Source organism: Podarcis liolepis (genome assembly GCF_965112155.1).
Source record: "Podarcis liolepis genome assembly, chromosome: 14".
In the NCBI taxonomy this organism is placed as follows: Eukaryota; Metazoa; Chordata; class Lepidosauria; order Squamata; family Lacertidae; genus Podarcis; species Podarcis liolepis.
In genome coordinates this window covers 37343283-37360193 of record NC_139569.1, presented here as the reverse complement: position 1 = coordinate 37360193, position 16911 = coordinate 37343283, and the positions used below count along the sequence as shown (strand labels likewise).

The window sequence follows — 16911 nt, the reverse complement described above, 5'->3', positions numbered from 1 at the left end:
AAGGATTTGCTGAAATAATTTTGGGAATTGGAATGCAGAAAGGGGAGGTATGGGGAAGTCGATGAAGTAAGTTTAAGGAAAAAAAGGAGTTGAAATTATACGTGTTTGTTTGTTATTGTATGTATATTTTTGTATTGTGTATATTGTATGTGTTTTTAAAATTTGTGAAAACTTAATAAATATTTATATATATAAAAAAACAAAATAAAACAGCCTTTGCTTATCGTCATTCCTCAAGGGGTTGTTGTGAGGCTAAAACAGGAAGAACTATATGTATATCTCCCGGGAGAGATATATAAATGTAGCAATATAGACATATAAATGTAGCAATATAGACAGTGTTATAACTAAGCAATCATCAAGCAAAGTTCCCAGCTTTGCTAGCTATGGTCACACCCAAGCACATATTTAGCAGTTTCCCCTAAAGTATCTTAGGAACTGTAGTTTATCCCTCCCTTAACAAGCTATAGTTCCCAGGATTCTGTGTGCTTTAACTTTATGGCGTCTCTCTCACAAACAGATCTTTGTTTCCTCAGAGCAGAGACAAATAGCCCAAAATTTACCTGCAAAGCCAGCCTCCTCCTTACCTGCTCCTTGGTGGAGAAGACCCCGTAAGGTAGATTCTGAATGGGGAAGTCCGAATCCTTGTCCACAGCGATAAACGACATTTCACCTCCTTCTTGCAGACACAGAAAGTCAAAAGAGACTCGGCAGCTGTGGCATTCGCCTCTGCACTTCTGACAAGTCCCTCCCCTCCCTGTACGAAAGAGCCAATCAGAGCCCTTAACCGCAGACCACCCCTTCCGAAGGTTGCTGCCGGCAGCCCAGGAAACTAATGAATCCCAGAGTTTGGCGTGACTCGACAGCAACCTTCATCCCCCTTTGCCCACCCTCCCCACCAGCCCAGCCCTTTCCAAACATTTGCTAACCAGATCCAGGCTGGAGAGAATATAACAAAAGCAGTTGAGGGAGGGCAGGCACACTTTCCCCAAACTTCATGAACTTTGGACTGCGCCTCCCTCAACCGGGTGTCTCCCAGATGTTTTGGACTACAACTCCCATCAGCCAGCAGCTTTCAAAACATCTGGATGACACCAGGTTGAGGGAAGGCTGCTGGCATGAGACATGGAATCACAGGCAAAAAGAGAGTCTCTTTCCCAATCATCTTTGATGCTGCCTGAATTTCCTTTGAACCACGCAGGGCCTAATCCAGGACGGGGGAAGCTGTAGCCCTCCAGCAGCCCTGAACGTTGTCTATATTGGCAGGGCAAAGCCCAAAGTCTCAGCGCGACTGTCTCTCAATTGCAGCTCAGAAAGAATTCCTTAAACGCACAGGATCTTTGGTAGTTGCGTTTAGGCAAACACTTTGGGAAGCTCCTTCAAGCAAATGAGTTCTTTGGGAGGAAAGGCACAAAAAACATTAGGTTGCAGTAGGCAAGGCATTCCGGGGCGTCAGTCTTCCTATCTGCAGTATGGGGGCAATACTGCACTGCAGTACTACAAGCAGGGTTGTCAGGATAACTGATAAACATATTTGGAACAGCTTGGACACTCTGGCACTACCAAACACACCCTTCCGGGAAGCTCTATTTAGCTCAGCGGGACCGGCTTCAGAGTAAACATGCATAGGCTTGCACCACATTTAAAATCACTTTTAACAGTCTTTTAATACTGAAAAATTAAATTGAATAATGGCAGTGTGGCAATTTCACTAGTGTTTTCTGTGAATGCTGAAGATGCACCTCAGCCTCTAACCCTAGCTTTGAAAATCTGAGATTAGGACCTGCCCTATTCCTGCAAGTTGTTTTTAGTTTTTCATGTTGTGCTTTAAATTGCTGCCACCTGCTGTGAGACCACGCAGGGGGCACACGGAGTAACACACTTATTCCACGCCCACTTATTTAAAACCTCCCCCCTCCGCTCCCCAGAGCTTCAGTTCAGCAAGATTGTGGACCCTAAGCTGCTTCGCAGTCTTGAGAACAGTGACATTTTCCGCGTCATCCAAGTGATAGCTGATCAGCTGGACACGGCGGGGAAAGCGTTAGAGCAGGGGTTAGCAAACGTTTTCAGCAGGGGGCCGGTCCACTGTCCCTCAGACTTTGTGGGGGGCTGGACTATATTTTGGAAAAAAACTGAATTCCTATGCCCCACAAATAACCCAGAGATGCATTTTGAATAAAAGGACACATTCTACTCATGTAAAAACATGCTGATTCCTGGACCATCCGTGGGCCGGATCTAGAAGGCGATTGGGCCGCATCCGGCCCCCAGCCCTTAGCTTGCCTACCAATGTGTTAGGGCTTGGCAGGCCAAAGGCAGTGTGTCTGAGGACCACACACTGTCTGGGTCCATCCACCTAGGCTCCTGGACCAATGCTCCACCCCAGACATTTAAAACACATGGCTTCTCTTGTTGACCCCCTAAACCAGCCTTTCTCAACCTGTGGGTCCCCAGATGTTGAACTACAACTCCCATCACCCCTAGCTAGCAAGGCCAGAGCTTAGGGATGATGGGAGTTCTAGTCCAACAAGATCTGGGGACCCACAGGTTGAGAACTGCTGCAACAGAGCTACAATTCCCAGCATCCCTAACAAACTGCTGTTCCCAGAATTCTTGGGGAGGGGGGGAAGCCACGCACTTTAAGTGAGTTTGGTGTGGTGGTGATGAGGGTAGAGAGATTCTGTATGAGTGACTGAAGCAGACTGAGCCATAGCTCAGTGCGGGGAGATGATGCTCTGTATGACGATTCCAGACCCTCTCCGTCCTACCTGGAGGTGCTGGGGATTAAACCTGGGACCTCCTGGTGCAAATCCGATACTCTACCACTTGAGCTACGGTCCATCCACAGAGTTGTGGAGTGGGAAGGGTCTCCAAGAGTCATCTAGTCCAGTCCTCTGCTATGCAGGAATCTGATCTGCAGCATTCATGACAGATGGCCCTCCAACCTCTGCTTAAAAATCTCCAAGGAAGGAGAGTCCACCCCATTCTGAGGGAGACCTTCCGGATACAAAGCAACGCGTACCATCGCCTCCAAATCCCAATTTTTTAAAATTTTATTTTAATCAAAGTTAAAGACGTGGATGAACATAAATACAATACAGTTAAAACTTCATCATTCTTCATATTGGTGTACATAAAGGACCCAATAACATAAACCCCAAGAAAACCTGCAGTCGGCAAGGAAGTGCAGACAACCCCCCCGCCCTCCCCCCCGTCCCAGAACACACACACACAGGGGAGAAAGGGGTGGGAAGAAATATCCTAGAAGTTATCTTTGAAAAGGAAAAACAAAAATCCCACACACAAACTTTAGGATCTCAGAATTCTCTCTCTCTCTCTCTCTCTCTCTCTCTCAATCACACGCTCAGACTCACGCATTACAAATGATTCATACATAAATAGGTAGTGGGGGGTGCAAACAAGCTATTATGCTAACATATGTATAAACCTTTGTTAATGGGGGAGGAGAACGGAAAACAAAACAAAAACAAAAACCCAAGCAGCCGCAATGATTAAAATACATTCAGTTACTGATCGCTAGTTGTGCCGTACGAGGCGTTATTGGGGGGGGGGAGGGAGGGAAATCGTGCTGCAGAGAAAAGGAAAGGAAAGCTATATACAAAAAAAGAGAGAGATGGGGAAATCCCCGGAAAACAAAAACGGCCAGGTTAATGCATGCATGTTTGAGTACAACAGAAGAGAGAGAAATACAAACAAAAGCGCTGCTGCCTTCCGATATATCTCTGTGTCGGTATTATAAAAAGCCCTCTGCACTCAACTAAAATTAAAAATTATTTCAAAAGGATAATACTTGAATAGCCATCGTATTTATTCAGGGGCCCCACAGGGACTCCTATAGTGAATCTCACAAGTGTAAAGGTTGCTTAACTCTTCAGCTGTTGTGGTGGTGGTGGGGGCATTGCAATAAAGTTTAGTCATGTTCTAAAAGGGAAAGGGGGGAACCTATGCTTTCGGATGACATGCATGATTCGGCATGACTAAAGCAGGAGGGGAGGAAGAATGGGAAGGGGGTGGGCGAGGGGAAGAAGCTCAAGTCAATTTCATCTGCAGATGGTCATATATTTTTTGTGTGTTTTTTCGTTTTTGTTTAATATTCCAGCTAGAGTGTAGCAGTTCAAATCTTCTGGATCTTTTCCCCGACGACTACAGGATTCTCTTTTCTGATCTTCTCGGCTGCGTCCGCTTTGTAATTGTAAGAGCAACTGTGGACGTCTGAGTAGCGGTGGACGCCGCAGTAAACGTGGCCGCACCTGCATTCAAATCCTGCGGAGGAGAGAAGACAGGGAGGCTGTAAGAGGCCTGGGGGTCAGGAGGAGAGTGGGGTGCACTTCCTTTGCTCAAAGCGCTTAGCGGGGCAGGAGAGCTGAATTTAATGTCTATGTATTTCGCATCTGGCAATGCAGGGATCTCAACTGCAGAATCCAGGGCAGATGGCCATCCATCCAATTTAAAAATCGCCAAGGAAGGAGAGTCAACCCCCTTCCAAGGGAGTCCTTTCAGCCACACACCTGGGTACAAAGCAATGTGTGCCCCTTTGGTTTCAGATAGTACATGGGTAAAAGGCAACGGGACCCCTGATTGTTAGGTCCAGTCGCGGATGACTCTGGGGTTGCAAAACTCATCTTGCTTTATTGGCCAAGGGAGCCGTCATACAGCTTCCGGGTCATGTGGCCAGCATGACTAAGCCACTTCTGGCAAACCAGAGCAGCGCACAGAAACGCCGTTTACCTTCCCGCCGGAGTGGTACCTATTTATCTACTTGCACTGTATGCTTTCGACCTGCTAGGTTGGCAGGAGCAGGGACCGAGCAATGGGAGCTCACCCCATCGCAGGGATTCGAACCGCCGACCTTCTGATCGGCAAGCCCTAGGTTCTGTGGTTTAACCCACAGTGCCACCCATGTCCCAGTACATGAATAGACGAGTCTAAAAAGCCCAGGACACAAATTTTCACGGGCCTCTACTGGCTATGGTGGTTCATTTGCAAGAAGTAATGTATTTAAGCATCAGTTCTGGAAGTGTAGACTCAATACTGGCCAAACAAATCCTTCTGGGTGTATATTGTGCTGCAGGGACCCCCAAAGTAATTTTCTGCACAACATTTCAGATCAGACTGGTTGAAAGGCTGCTTGTCAGCTCATCGCAAGTTGAAGGGCACAGTGACAACGTGACACCAGTAATGTTAATAATAAATACACCATTTCATTATTCCTTGCACAGAACCTTCACAACTTGCCCTTCAGCTTGGTGGATTGCCAAGTTATGTGCAACTTACATAAAGAAAACACAAGTCTTATAAAACTTGCATTAAAAAAACACAAGTCTTATAAAAACCCAATTTAACAATTAAGAGCAGGCTACCGACCCTAATTAGCAGTAATAATAAGATGCATCAAATAGCAGCTGCTATAAAGATACAGTGGTACCTTGGTTTAAGAACAACTTAGTTTATGAACAACTTGGATTAAGAATGCTGCAAACCCGGAAGTAGGTGTTTTGGCTTGTGAACTTTGCCTTGGAAGCAGAACATGTTCAGTGTGTTCCATTTCTAAACTGAGTCCCCTGCTGCTATAGGAAAGCACGCTATGGTTTAAGAATGCTTTGCCTTAAGAACGGACTTCTGGAACGGATTATGTTCGTAAACCAAGGTACTACTGTAGTTTAAAAGACACACACAAAATCACCAAGCTTTGCACCACCTCCTCTAAACGGGGGAGTAAAAGGCAGGAGCTGGTTTGAGCTCAATGTTAGAGGATCCAGACGTGTCTACAGTGGTACCTCGGGTTAAGTACTTAATTCGTTCCAGAGGTCCGTTCTTAACCTGAAACTGTTCTTAACCTGAAGCACCACTTTAGCTAATGGGGCCTCCTGCTGCTGCCGCGCCACCAGAGCCCGATTTCTGTTCTCATCCTGAATCAAAGTTCTTAACCCGAGGTACTATTTCTGGGTTAACAGAGTCTGTAACCTGAAGCGTATGTAACCCAAGGTACCACTGTATTTCAAAGGCAGAAGTAAGCTCTTACTGTTGATCTACAGCTCGCATTTCAAGTTACTGAAAAGGAACTTACCGGTAAGCCCAACCTTCTTCCGGCACATGAAGCAGCGAGTTTTTTTCTGTTTTGGTTTGTCGAGTGATTTCTCTTGTTCTTCAGAGGATGGCTCTGCGCTATCTGATGCTGAAGCTGCAGGGAAAGAGAGCAAAAAGATGCGAGAGAGATAAAGACAAGGCAAAAATCTGAATTTTGCAGTTTCGGGTCCTGCGCCCTTGGGGTTTAAATTCCTCCCTCGAAGACCCAAATCTGGCCATGTTCAGAACTTTAATCAGATTCCTTCATCGTTCAGATACTCCAGAAGGCTCCATCGTACACTCACCACCTTGTTTAATCTCTCTGCCGGTCACGAGAGGTGGAAATCAAGCTGAGGACTGAGATTTAGCTTCGTATACAGAGGCAGTTGGACATTTATTTGCAGAGGGAAATGATGGCCCTATGCTGCTCACATGAAAATCTCCCATGCCAAAGGGGTTACTCGACAGGAAGCCTGCACCCCGCTTGCTCCCCTGGATGCACACAGAGCACTTCATGCGCTGGAAACCCAGCAGAGAGGCTCAATACACAGCCTTGTTTGGGGAGTATAAGGGGATGTGTGCAACACTGCCTTTGCCCAAGCACAACAGACTTCTGCTCACCCAACAAGCCTTCCTCTTCCTCTCCCTCCCCTGTGCAGCCCCAGAAACTCTGCTCTAGAGGGTTTGGGGCTCCTCTGGAGCAGTGGTGTAGTGGGCGGGGGTCCGAGGGGTGGTGGCCTCAGGTGCAAAATTATGAGATGGGCACAACCAGACAACCCACAGCAGGCTCCCTCAGCATGGCTGAGCTCCTGCAACCTTCCGGAGCTGCAGGGAGGCAAGCTGCACCCGGTCCAAGCCTTCAGGGCTGGGACAGCGCCTCCTCCGTGAAGCTGATGCCCCAATGAGGTTGGGCCAGCTCGCCCTTTCCTCCCCCCAGCTGCCCAGTCCACCAGAGGGGTGCAACACTTGCCCTGCCCTGGGCACCAGCAACCCATGCTAAGCCACTGCTTTGGAGTAGGTCTTTTAACAATTCATATACTGATTAACACCAGGGTGTTTGTATGTGGGTGTGTTTAATTACGTAAGTTTTATCTCCTCCCAGAAACAAAAGAAGATCCCTGGTGGATCAGGCCAATGGCTCATCTAGTCCAGCATTCTGTTCTCCCAGAGACCAACCAGATGTTGTGCCCAGATGCACAACAGCGCTCTCTCCCTCCTGCAGTTTCCAGTAACTGGTATTCAGAAGCATGACTGCCTCTGACCATGGAAGTAGAACAAAACCTCTTCCTCCTCTGCCATGAATTTGTCCCAGCCTCTTTTAAAGCCATCTAGATTGGTGGCCATCGCTGAATCCTGTAGGAGGGTGTTCCATCGTTTAACTCCTCGCTCACCCTCAGTCCAATGCACATTAACATCACGTTTTTCATTTATTTCTCATACAGAAGATGAAACAATACAGGTATTGTTTTCCATTGCGGAGAAGCTGGACATTCTAAGGGCAAACAACCTATGTTGGTTTTTTTAAAAAGAAAAACATAAACAAAAAAGAAACGCCAATTGTTGAAGAACGGATTGTGCAAAGATAGGAAATTGTAATACGGCTAAATAAATGAATATAGCAAGGGTTAGGGGAGGGAGGGCAACAGAAGAATATTTTTTACGGTGAAATGGGGTATGTTTCTTATGCAGTGGAGCAACAGAGCTCCAGAAAATGTGCAGCCTTATGCATGGTTGTGGGTTTCTTGCAACACAATTAATTTTATGCTGAAATCTTTGATATACAGGATATGTATCGATAATGACAAATTTAAAAAGCACTATAGTTTCTAAGCAGTGTACAATGAGGTACAAAACAGATACAAAAGATACAAGTTAAATTATCCATAAAATTGGGGGGGGGGGAGGGCCCTACTTAAAAAGCCTGCTGAACTAAAAAGGTCTTCACAAAGCACCCAAAGTTAAAAAGGGAGGGGATCTGTCTGACCTCAGCCAGGAGAGATGTCCACAGAGTCAGCCCCACATTACTGACTTCACGGCTCCTGGTGGACGCAAGCTGTGCATCTAAGCCACAAGGGACCAATAGCAGCGACACTCTAGGGGAGTGATCAGGTAGGGATCTGAGGAATAAGATATCCTGGGCCCAAGCTGTTAAGGGTCTTGTTTTGGGAGCACACTGCAGAAAAGAAGGGGGGAAGTTGGAAGCCCCCTGGAACAGAATTTGGGGGTGTGCAGGGGACTGCAAAGGGGAGGGTGAAGAAGGGGAGCACCCCAACAGGAATCACAACTAAAGAATACCCACCGAGCCTCAGCTAGCTCCCAACATATGAAACATTTTCATTTTTCGGGCAAGCCTCACAAAGTGGCTGACATAAATAATAATTACCATGCCAGTAATTTATGTCTACGCCCTGACTGATCACTGTGCTCCGCAAGAGAGGGATTCCTGCGGATGCAACCCCATTGGGAGATCTGCTCCATGCCATAAAAGTATAATAATAATAATCCTGAAATCATCACACACCTTTAAAACAGGGAGAGAGAAGTGTGAACTTCAGTTCAATAAGGCTGGAAATGTGCGCCTTTAGTTTTAGCTGTCTTCATGAATTGGCTTAAATACCACTTAGTCTGAAATAAGACTGAAATAATGACATCTGAAGTGGGCCACTGACGGCTGAAATAGGGGGTTATATAAGACTGAAAACATGTCTTTGCAGACAGCCTTAAAAGTCACTTGAGACACAGAACTCTAACATAGAACTCCTCAATATAATCTTTGAAGATTGCCTAGGTCTTCCAATTGCTGGGCGAGGACTCACTAGTGTGCTGTGGTCTGATCCAAGGCAGGTTGCAACAGGCATACTACCACCATGCAAATGTATGGTGAAAGATTGAGAAATGGGTCCCCAAATGCATGTTTGGGTCTTGGGTCTCTGAAAAGGCTTAAGTTGCCTGGTCTAGAACCACTTAAGCAGTTGCAGCTCCCAGAGCCAGCAAAGAAGGCAATACATTTTACTTACAGCCAGTGCTCCCCCCCCCCCAAGAAAAAATAGGTGCCGGAACTCACCATGAAGTTGTTACAGCAAGTCACCAGGTGACTTGGGGCAGCCCTGAACGGATGCCGGTTTGACAACAGCTGCATTCAGTGCTTGAGGAGGTGCTAAAAACTATGGCAAGCTGTCTCCCTAGTTGGTTTGGGGGTTGCCCCTGGTTCTGGTGCTGGTCAAATAAACACACCTCTGCCTCCCTTGTTCTCATAGATTTAGGCAGATGGCGAGGGCAGCTCAGACGGGCCCTTGAGAAAATATTTTTGTGCAACGGTAAAGGCCTGGCTTAAAAGCTTAAGGCCCACTACCACTACATGGGAGACGGATTGAAGAAAAGGAAATCCAAATTGGCTCTGTCCCATAGCATGAGCAATTGCACCCAGGAGCGGCTAGGAGCTAGGTGGAGTCATAGATCTAAAAAAAAAGTGTAGACTCGCACACACTGGCCACCACCCATTTTGACATGAAATGTTCGTTTTCATTCTTTCTCAGAAGTATGTAAAGGCAAGAAGCGGGCAGGGAGATTGCCGGCCCGCAGTGGCACACGCCCGAGAGGTGCCAGAAACCAGAGTCTAAAATTACCTAAGCGCATCACTATTCAAGCGAGATAAATTCATGTTGCAAGTCATTGATCGAAACAAGACAGAGATTAGGTAGAATGTTTTACAATAATAACCCTGCCCTCCCAACATCTGATGCCTTAACAGTAGTTCATGCATTGGTTACTTTGAGATTAGACTACTGCAATGTGCTCTTTGTGGGGCTTTCCTTGAGCTTGATCTGGAAGCTGCAGGGAGTGCAGAGTTCTGCAGCGTAACTGCTGCCAGGAACGAGATTTTGTCAGCATATAACACTTTTGCTCAGAGGCCTGTGCTGGTTGCCAATTCGCTACTGGGACAAGTTCAAGGTAACAACCCTTCACAGTTTGGGAACAGTTTACTCGCATACCCCATATATACCCACTTGACCACTTGCATAAAATGTTTTTATCTGGTGCCAAAACGTATAGTGAAGCCTCCTGCCTGATATCAAGAGGCAGGGAGTTCCGAAGTGCAATGCTAAAAAATTGATTCCTTACAAATGTGGAGCGAGTATTATGTGGTCCCTGCAACAAAGTGGTCGAGGGGGAATAAACGGGGTAAACTTAAAGAGTAAATAAAGGAGAAAAATCAAACAGAACTCTCAGCCTCTTGCATTGAGGAGCTTACAGCCTTAAATACATTTAATTGCATTGCTATATCCTGCAAGGATCCCCAAGAGCCAGACCCGGGTTTGCTTGGCTTCCGAAAGGTGGCTACATCGTCTGCCTTTGGACCAAAGCTCCAGGAACATGCCATCAATTGTGCGGCGAGACAACAAATGGAGACGTAATGTGTGTGTATATCAGCAACAATTAAAATGTCTGCTTAGTTTTGGACCAGGGTGAGGGACCAAGGGATAAAGTCAACACCTTCATGGAAGAGGTGGGTTTTGAGGAGAGATCCTCAGGGGGAGACTGACCCGAATCCAAGCAGTACTGTGACTTTTTATGCCCTATTATTCCACACTCCCCAAAAGATTGGCTTGTGCCTGAACTTAAACGATGCTGACGTATCCAGCAACAGCTAGAGGGGGCACTTGTGCAACACCCCCAAAATAAGAGAAAGTTAACTGCCAACAACAACAAAAAGGCACATATTTGCATGTGCTAATTTAGATGCAAATTTAAAATGAATTCGCTTGTTTTTTAAAGGAGATAAGAAAGCACCTCGCCCTAGTGGGGGAAGAGTGTGGCCATGTGACCTGCATGCTTGCAGGTGATCATTGTGGATGGGCAACCAACTTCCCTGAGAAGTAGTTTCATTTTTGCAGCATCAGCGGCTGGGTGTTTTTACCCTTATGTTTTTAATACATTTTATTTGATTACTGTATTTTATTCTTGTTGTAGACCACTTTGAGATTTTGTTGTTATGAGAAGCCATTCAGAATTCAACACACTTCTCCTAAGAGACAAGAAACTGCTAGGCAGCTGAGTTAATAAAGAACTTTTTTAGAATTCCCTTCTCTGACCTTTGGACGCCACGAAACAAACTGATTGTCCCCGGCAGAATACTGCCGGAGGACGAATGTACATAAAAGTCAGCTCCAGGACAGACAGACAAATACAGAAAGGGGAGGGGGAAGTGTTGAAAACCTAACTGCAAAGTTAGATGAAATATGGCAACTGGTTGGAGTTACAAGGCTTTGATTGAGGAGTTTTATTATACCAGAGCCCACAAGGAGGAACAGGGAATAGAGGAGCAATTTGGGCAGGACTCAGTTTCCAGAACAGCCAAAAAATTCAAAGACCAAACTCTGTGCCACAACAGTGTAGCTAAGACCACAACAGTGTCTCCACAACAGTGGAGCGAAAGCATTGAACATTAAGGTAACCTGTTGAATGAGCAAGGAGCAATATCATATTGGCGGAGGCGAAGACCATGCCTAGCACTTATCTTCCCTCTCTCTCCCAATAATACGGACAAGACTGAGATGCAATCTGGCAGGAGGGAGTAAGGATGTGTCTGTTCCCTGATGCAGCCTTTTGCTAATAGAGGAGGGAATCCCATGGCTAGACAGCGCCAGCCTGTACCTGAGTTACAGACAACTGCACAATGCACAGGGCGAAGGACAGCAGACAGTATCAATGGAGATGCCAAGCCTGCTCAAGGTATCTGGCGAACAATGTGCATCCAGTTTCAACTCAGGGAGGAAATAATAATTTAAATCTGCTCTAAGTACTAGAAGTTTGGGGCACATTGCTCAAAAATTTACAGCAGCCATTGCCAAACAGGTGCCCTCTGGAGATGTTTTTGTCTTACAATTCCCACCACTGTGGTTTTCTCCTGATGGTCTTAGCTACTAAAACTGCACCAGCTCCCCAGTTCCAAAGAGAGCGCAGAGGTTCTCTCTGGGTGCTGCTGGACCACAATTCCTCTCGCTCCTGGCTATTGACCATGCTGGCAGAGGCTGATGGGAGCTGGAGTCCTTCAACATCTAGAGGGCCACAAGCTACCCACCCCTGCCTTATGCCAGACTCTCACTGTTTACAGACAATATACTTGAATCAAGATGATATTGGAGGGGGTGACAGATGAACTCAGGACTATCCTGGACAACTGTAGGTTAACACACAAGAACATTTTACGCACTGGCCAGGATCCAAGGAACCGTGCAATGAGTTCTGCGCAGCTGAAAAGAGAATTTAGATGTTCTTTCTTCCCAAATGAGGAGGAAGCAGTGCTCAGTGGAAGAGCATATGTCCTGCATGCAGAAGATCCCAAAGCTCCATCCTTTGCACAGTGGAACCTAGGTTGTTGAACGCTTTGGAAGCCGAACAATTAGGAACCTGAACGCCGAAAACCCGGAAGTGAATGCTTCCATTTTCGATCACGCCTTGGAAGTCGAATGGCTTCCGCGTCGCGTTTCTCCAGTTCCCCCCTCTATTTTTTCAATGGATTTTGCCGGCCGGCAATTGCGCTTGGGTTGTCGAACGTTTTTGGAAGTAGAATGGTCTTCCAGAATGGATTACGTTCGACAACCGAGGTTCCACTGTACCTTCAGTTAAATCTTCAGTTTAAAGGGAGGAGGAAATATGCTGGGAGAAGTAAAACTTAGGTTAGATGGAGAAGATGCCTGACCTGCCGTACAGCAGCAGCTTACACTCCTCTGCTGCACTGCAGACTACATCTCGAACGGGGAGAGTTAGAAGCATTCTGAGATATGGCAATGGGGGTTTGAGGTTGCCCTTAGCCACAGCAGAAGTCAAAAAGATCTAATACAAGCCACTGGGTGCACATTTCCTTTGGAGCTGGCCACTGATCTCTTTGTACCTTATATGAACATATGAACAGAAAAATGATATTTTATAAGGAAAGGGGAGGCTGGTGCTTGATACACACAGCCACCAGCAAGCACATCAGAGGCAAATGAAAAGCCTGGACATCAGGAAGGGTGCACTTAATGGTTAAAGCTTTTGTTTTTCCTGCTACACCCTTGCTCTTTACAGAACAGCATGAAGTTGAAAGAGCTGGAGCTGCAAATGGAAGTATGAATTTAAAAGAGAAAGAGAAAGAAAGAGAGGTTATTAGAGCAGGATTAGGACACAGAATAAAGATATACAGACATTTGAATGCAGAAACATGCAGAAAAAAGGTGGAAAACTGCTATGGTAAGCTTACTCTTTCTCAAAGGTAGCTTAAAAAGAGCAGCTTTTTAAATTAGCAACTATGCCATGCATATAACAAAGTTAGTAGCAGAACCATGTTAAAAGACATTAGCAAATAGAGGACAATGTCTAGACCAAGACTGGGGGGAAAGGATGGGATAAAAAGTGTTTGAGGTCTGACTCACTGCCAGGTGCTAAGACTGGGCACAATCTAGACAGCTTAGCCCTTTTGAATTCCCATGCATTCCAACAGGAGAATTACACACAGGGTGAGATCTCCCCGCCTTTGAAATGAACAGGTTTAAAAAGAGTACTAGATCGGGTCCATCTACATACTATCAGAACTAGATGCTTATTTCTCTCTGTGCTCCATTTTACCTAATCCAGCGTTTCCAAAACTTTTAGTATCTGGGGCACAGTTCCCTTGGCCCATTTTTGAGTGTAGAATGGAGAGAAGTCTCATTCTTTTGCTGCTTCCTTTTCTCATGCAGCTTTTAGACCAGGTGTGGTCTAAGATGCTCCTGAACTATACCTCCCATCATCCCTGGCTGAGGCTGATGGAAGTTGTAGTTCAGTAACATCTGGAGGGCCAGAGGTTCATCCCACACCTGTTTTAGACGAACAGTGCGGGCCTCTTTTTCATGACTGCCAGAGAGCACAGCTAAAATTGCACCCAGCGCCCCCTTTCACCCCGGATGCAGGGTAGGGACCCAGGATGCTGTCTTGGCAGCTGTGACATTTCTATGATTCACCTGTTGCCTTCTCTGCTGCATTGCAAGGTGCTGTCAGGGAATTTTGGTGTTTCCTTATACCCTCTCTTTCGGATGATATCTCTGCCAATAAGAGTGGCAGAAACAGTGTGGGGGTGTAGATTGGGGTGAGGAACCTTCTGGGAGTCGCATGCTGACAGTGGGTGAGGCCACAGGCAAAAGTGGATAGAGTAATGGATGTGATCTTAGTGCGGCAGTGCGAATCCCAGCCATGCACCGCCTCTTCTCCATTTAGACAAGCAGAGACACCATCACAGTTTCGGAACACATATCAGCCGGGGGAAAGCACGGGGCAAGGGGTGCAACCTGGGGAAAGGGCAAAGGTGAGGTTCCCCACCCCTGATAGAGGTCATTGCTGGGGAAGAGGGCATCCCTACAGAGCGAATGCACCTGGTTTGGGCACTCGTTTTAACCAAGGTTCATTTTCCAGCCCCTCTCGTGGCACACACTTGCTTCCTGCCCCAGCCCAGTTTGGGAATCACTGCTATAACCTACGTTAACAAGGAAACTCACTTACCTACTGTGTTTAGTGTTAAATCTGTATCGCGCCTCTTCGTTTTCACTCTCGAGTTCTCATCCGGGAAATCGGGATCATCTATATTAGTTTCTATGCTTGCATCATAATCACACTCTGTTTCTGAGCCCCTGGTAGTGTCAGGTAAATCTGAGTTATCCATCGACAATTCCTCTCCGGTACTGTCTATTGAAATTGTTTCGGCAAGGTCCACTGATGTTGGTTCTATTTATTCAACGGGACATGTATTTTAGGTATGTATTTTTATTCTTTAGAAAACACACACACGCACACAAACATGCTGCGTAGTCAGTTTTGAAAGTGGTTTTCATTCGTTTATTGTTCAGAATGGACCCACCCACTCCTACAGTTCCTTGCACCCGAGGGCTACAGCAGCGCAGGGCTGATCGACTCTGCGTGCAAAGCCATCAAGGGTGAGGGTGGCGAGCGAGGACTGCTTAGCAAGGGATGCAATTTTGATCTGCTTGGTTACCGCTGGGAACAGAGGACACGAAAAGTGTTGGGAGTGTAGATGGGAGAAAGTTAAACATAAAAATATGAACGAAGTTTTCCCACCCTGTAGTTTGATCAAGTGGTCCCCCCTGCCTCCTTTCTGAACTACAGTAGGATCAATTCCTTTGTGCAGGGATTCAGAAGGACAATTCTTCTAGCAAAGAGGTAATTGCAACTGAATGAGCAATGGAAACTGGGGAGGATATCAGAAATGCAATACGCATGAATGTCATGAAGCAACATGGGGGCCCTCAGGCAGACAGCTCTTGTGGTCTGGAGGTATGCAAAAAGTCCTTCCTGCTCTTCTTCATGCATTAAATCCCCTTGATAAATTGCGGCATACAAATATTTTAAATGACACAAAAAATATTTCTCTTCATCCCCACTACACAGAAAGCTATTCTCCATGGCTAAATCTACACGTGGCTTTCAGATTTTCCTATTTTACCTGTCCCTATAAGTGCTGAATAAATGCATGGACACACACTGGAAAGTTAGTACAGTGGTACCTCGGAAGTCAAACGTAATCTGTTCTGGAAGTCTGTTCGACTTCCAAAACGTTCAGAAACCAACATTCTGATTGGCTGCAGGAAGCTCCTGTTGCCAATAGGAAGCCCCATCAGACATTTGGGTTCCAAAGAATGTTCACAAACCGGAACACTCACTTCCGGGTTTGCAGCGTTCAGGAGCCAAAACGCTCCAAGTCGCAAGGCGTTCGCCAACCAAGGTATGACTGTAATGGCTTCCTATCCAAAGCAAAATCCCCAATATGTGCAGCTCGAAGGTCAGCTGCATGTGAGAAATTGCTTTGTGCTAACTGGGGTTGGGGGAAAGACAATAAATTTCCCTTTCAGAAAATCCACACCGGGGCCATAGCCAAGGATATCTATCAATTCATGCATATTAAGGATGAGGATTCCTAAGTGCCGAACTTCGGGGATTTTGGGTGAGGGTGGGGGCAGTTGATTAGGGGATGCATAAGCCCAAGCTCTGATCCTTACCAACTCCAGCTAAAGAAATTACAGGTAGGAAGGCAGGCAAATATCTCTGAGACCTTGGAGAGTGATTACTCACCAGTCAGTCAGCACAGGGCTAGAGGGTCCAACTGTGTGAAAGAAGGTGCCTTTTACCAGGTCCAACCATTGGTCAATCTAGGCTAGTATTATCTACTTCAATTGCCAGTGGCATGTGGCTAACCATGGTTTAGCAGAAATGTACAGGTTCTCAGAAGGGAAACTGAGGTTGCTTTGCTCCTCCCCCTGGTGATTCTGCTGCTGCACTAAGCCATGATTTGGCTTAGCATTCTGTCCCCACCAGGTTCATGGTTTAATTCTCCTGGAATTGTCCATGAGCCGTAAACCACAGGACAAACCCTGGTGACGGCTTGGTAGTCTAGAGAGAACTGAACTATGAGCAAAGGCTCAGCTGGGTCACCAAGCCACAGTTTAGCAAGGCACATCAGAACAGAACAACTGGGAAAAAGCAAAGCAGTCACAACCTCCAAGAGTCCACACATTCGTGCTAAACTGTGGTTTGGCTTAGTAGAACATTTTAGCCAGGCCACGGGTTATTTAGGGTCTCAGGGAGATAAAGAGATCTTTCTTCCTTGATCCCCTGTTTTTACTGGAGATACCAGGGATTGAAATTAGGACCTTCTGAACGCAAAACATGTGCTCTACCATTGAGCTATGGTTAGGAGAAGGAGCCTTGTGCTATCCCAAACTGCAACCGCAGAAAGCTCATAGCAGTAAGTATGGACGGAACTGCAGTCCAAGCTATTTCCCACATATTGAATTT

General features: G+C 46.3%; 2 protein-coding genes across 7 annotated transcripts in view; both read right to left on the bottom strand.

Moving 5' to 3' along the window:
• The window catches only part of FAH (fumarylacetoacetate hydrolase), a 41493-nt gene extending 40746 nt beyond the window's left edge, over positions 1–747 (bottom strand). Inside the window, exon 1 of the mRNA XM_083475363.1 lies at positions 588–747. Within this exon, the coding sequence (XP_083331489.1) occupies positions 588–668 (81 nt within the window). The 5' untranslated portion in view covers positions 669–747. The remainder of the gene's footprint in view (positions 1–587) is intronic.
• A 2288-nt stretch (positions 748–3035) lies between these two features.
• Positions 3036–16911, bottom strand: part of ZFAND6 (zinc finger AN1-type containing 6) — a 77413-nt gene continuing 63537 nt past the window's right edge. For 3 of the 6 annotated variants that reach the window (XM_083475372.1, XM_083475371.1, XM_083475373.1), the window contains exons 5-7: positions 14605–14826; positions 6089–6202; positions 3036–4284 (exon numbers count right to left, since the gene is read on the bottom strand). In XM_083475372.1, the coding sequence (XP_083331498.1) occupies positions 4136–4284; positions 6089–6202; positions 14605–14826 (485 nt within the window). In that variant the 3' untranslated portion in view covers positions 3036–4135. The remainder of the gene's footprint in view (positions 4285–6088; positions 6203–14604; positions 14827–16911) is intronic. The other 3 variants (XM_083475376.1, XM_083475375.1, XM_083475374.1) reach the window with 2 other exon arrangements.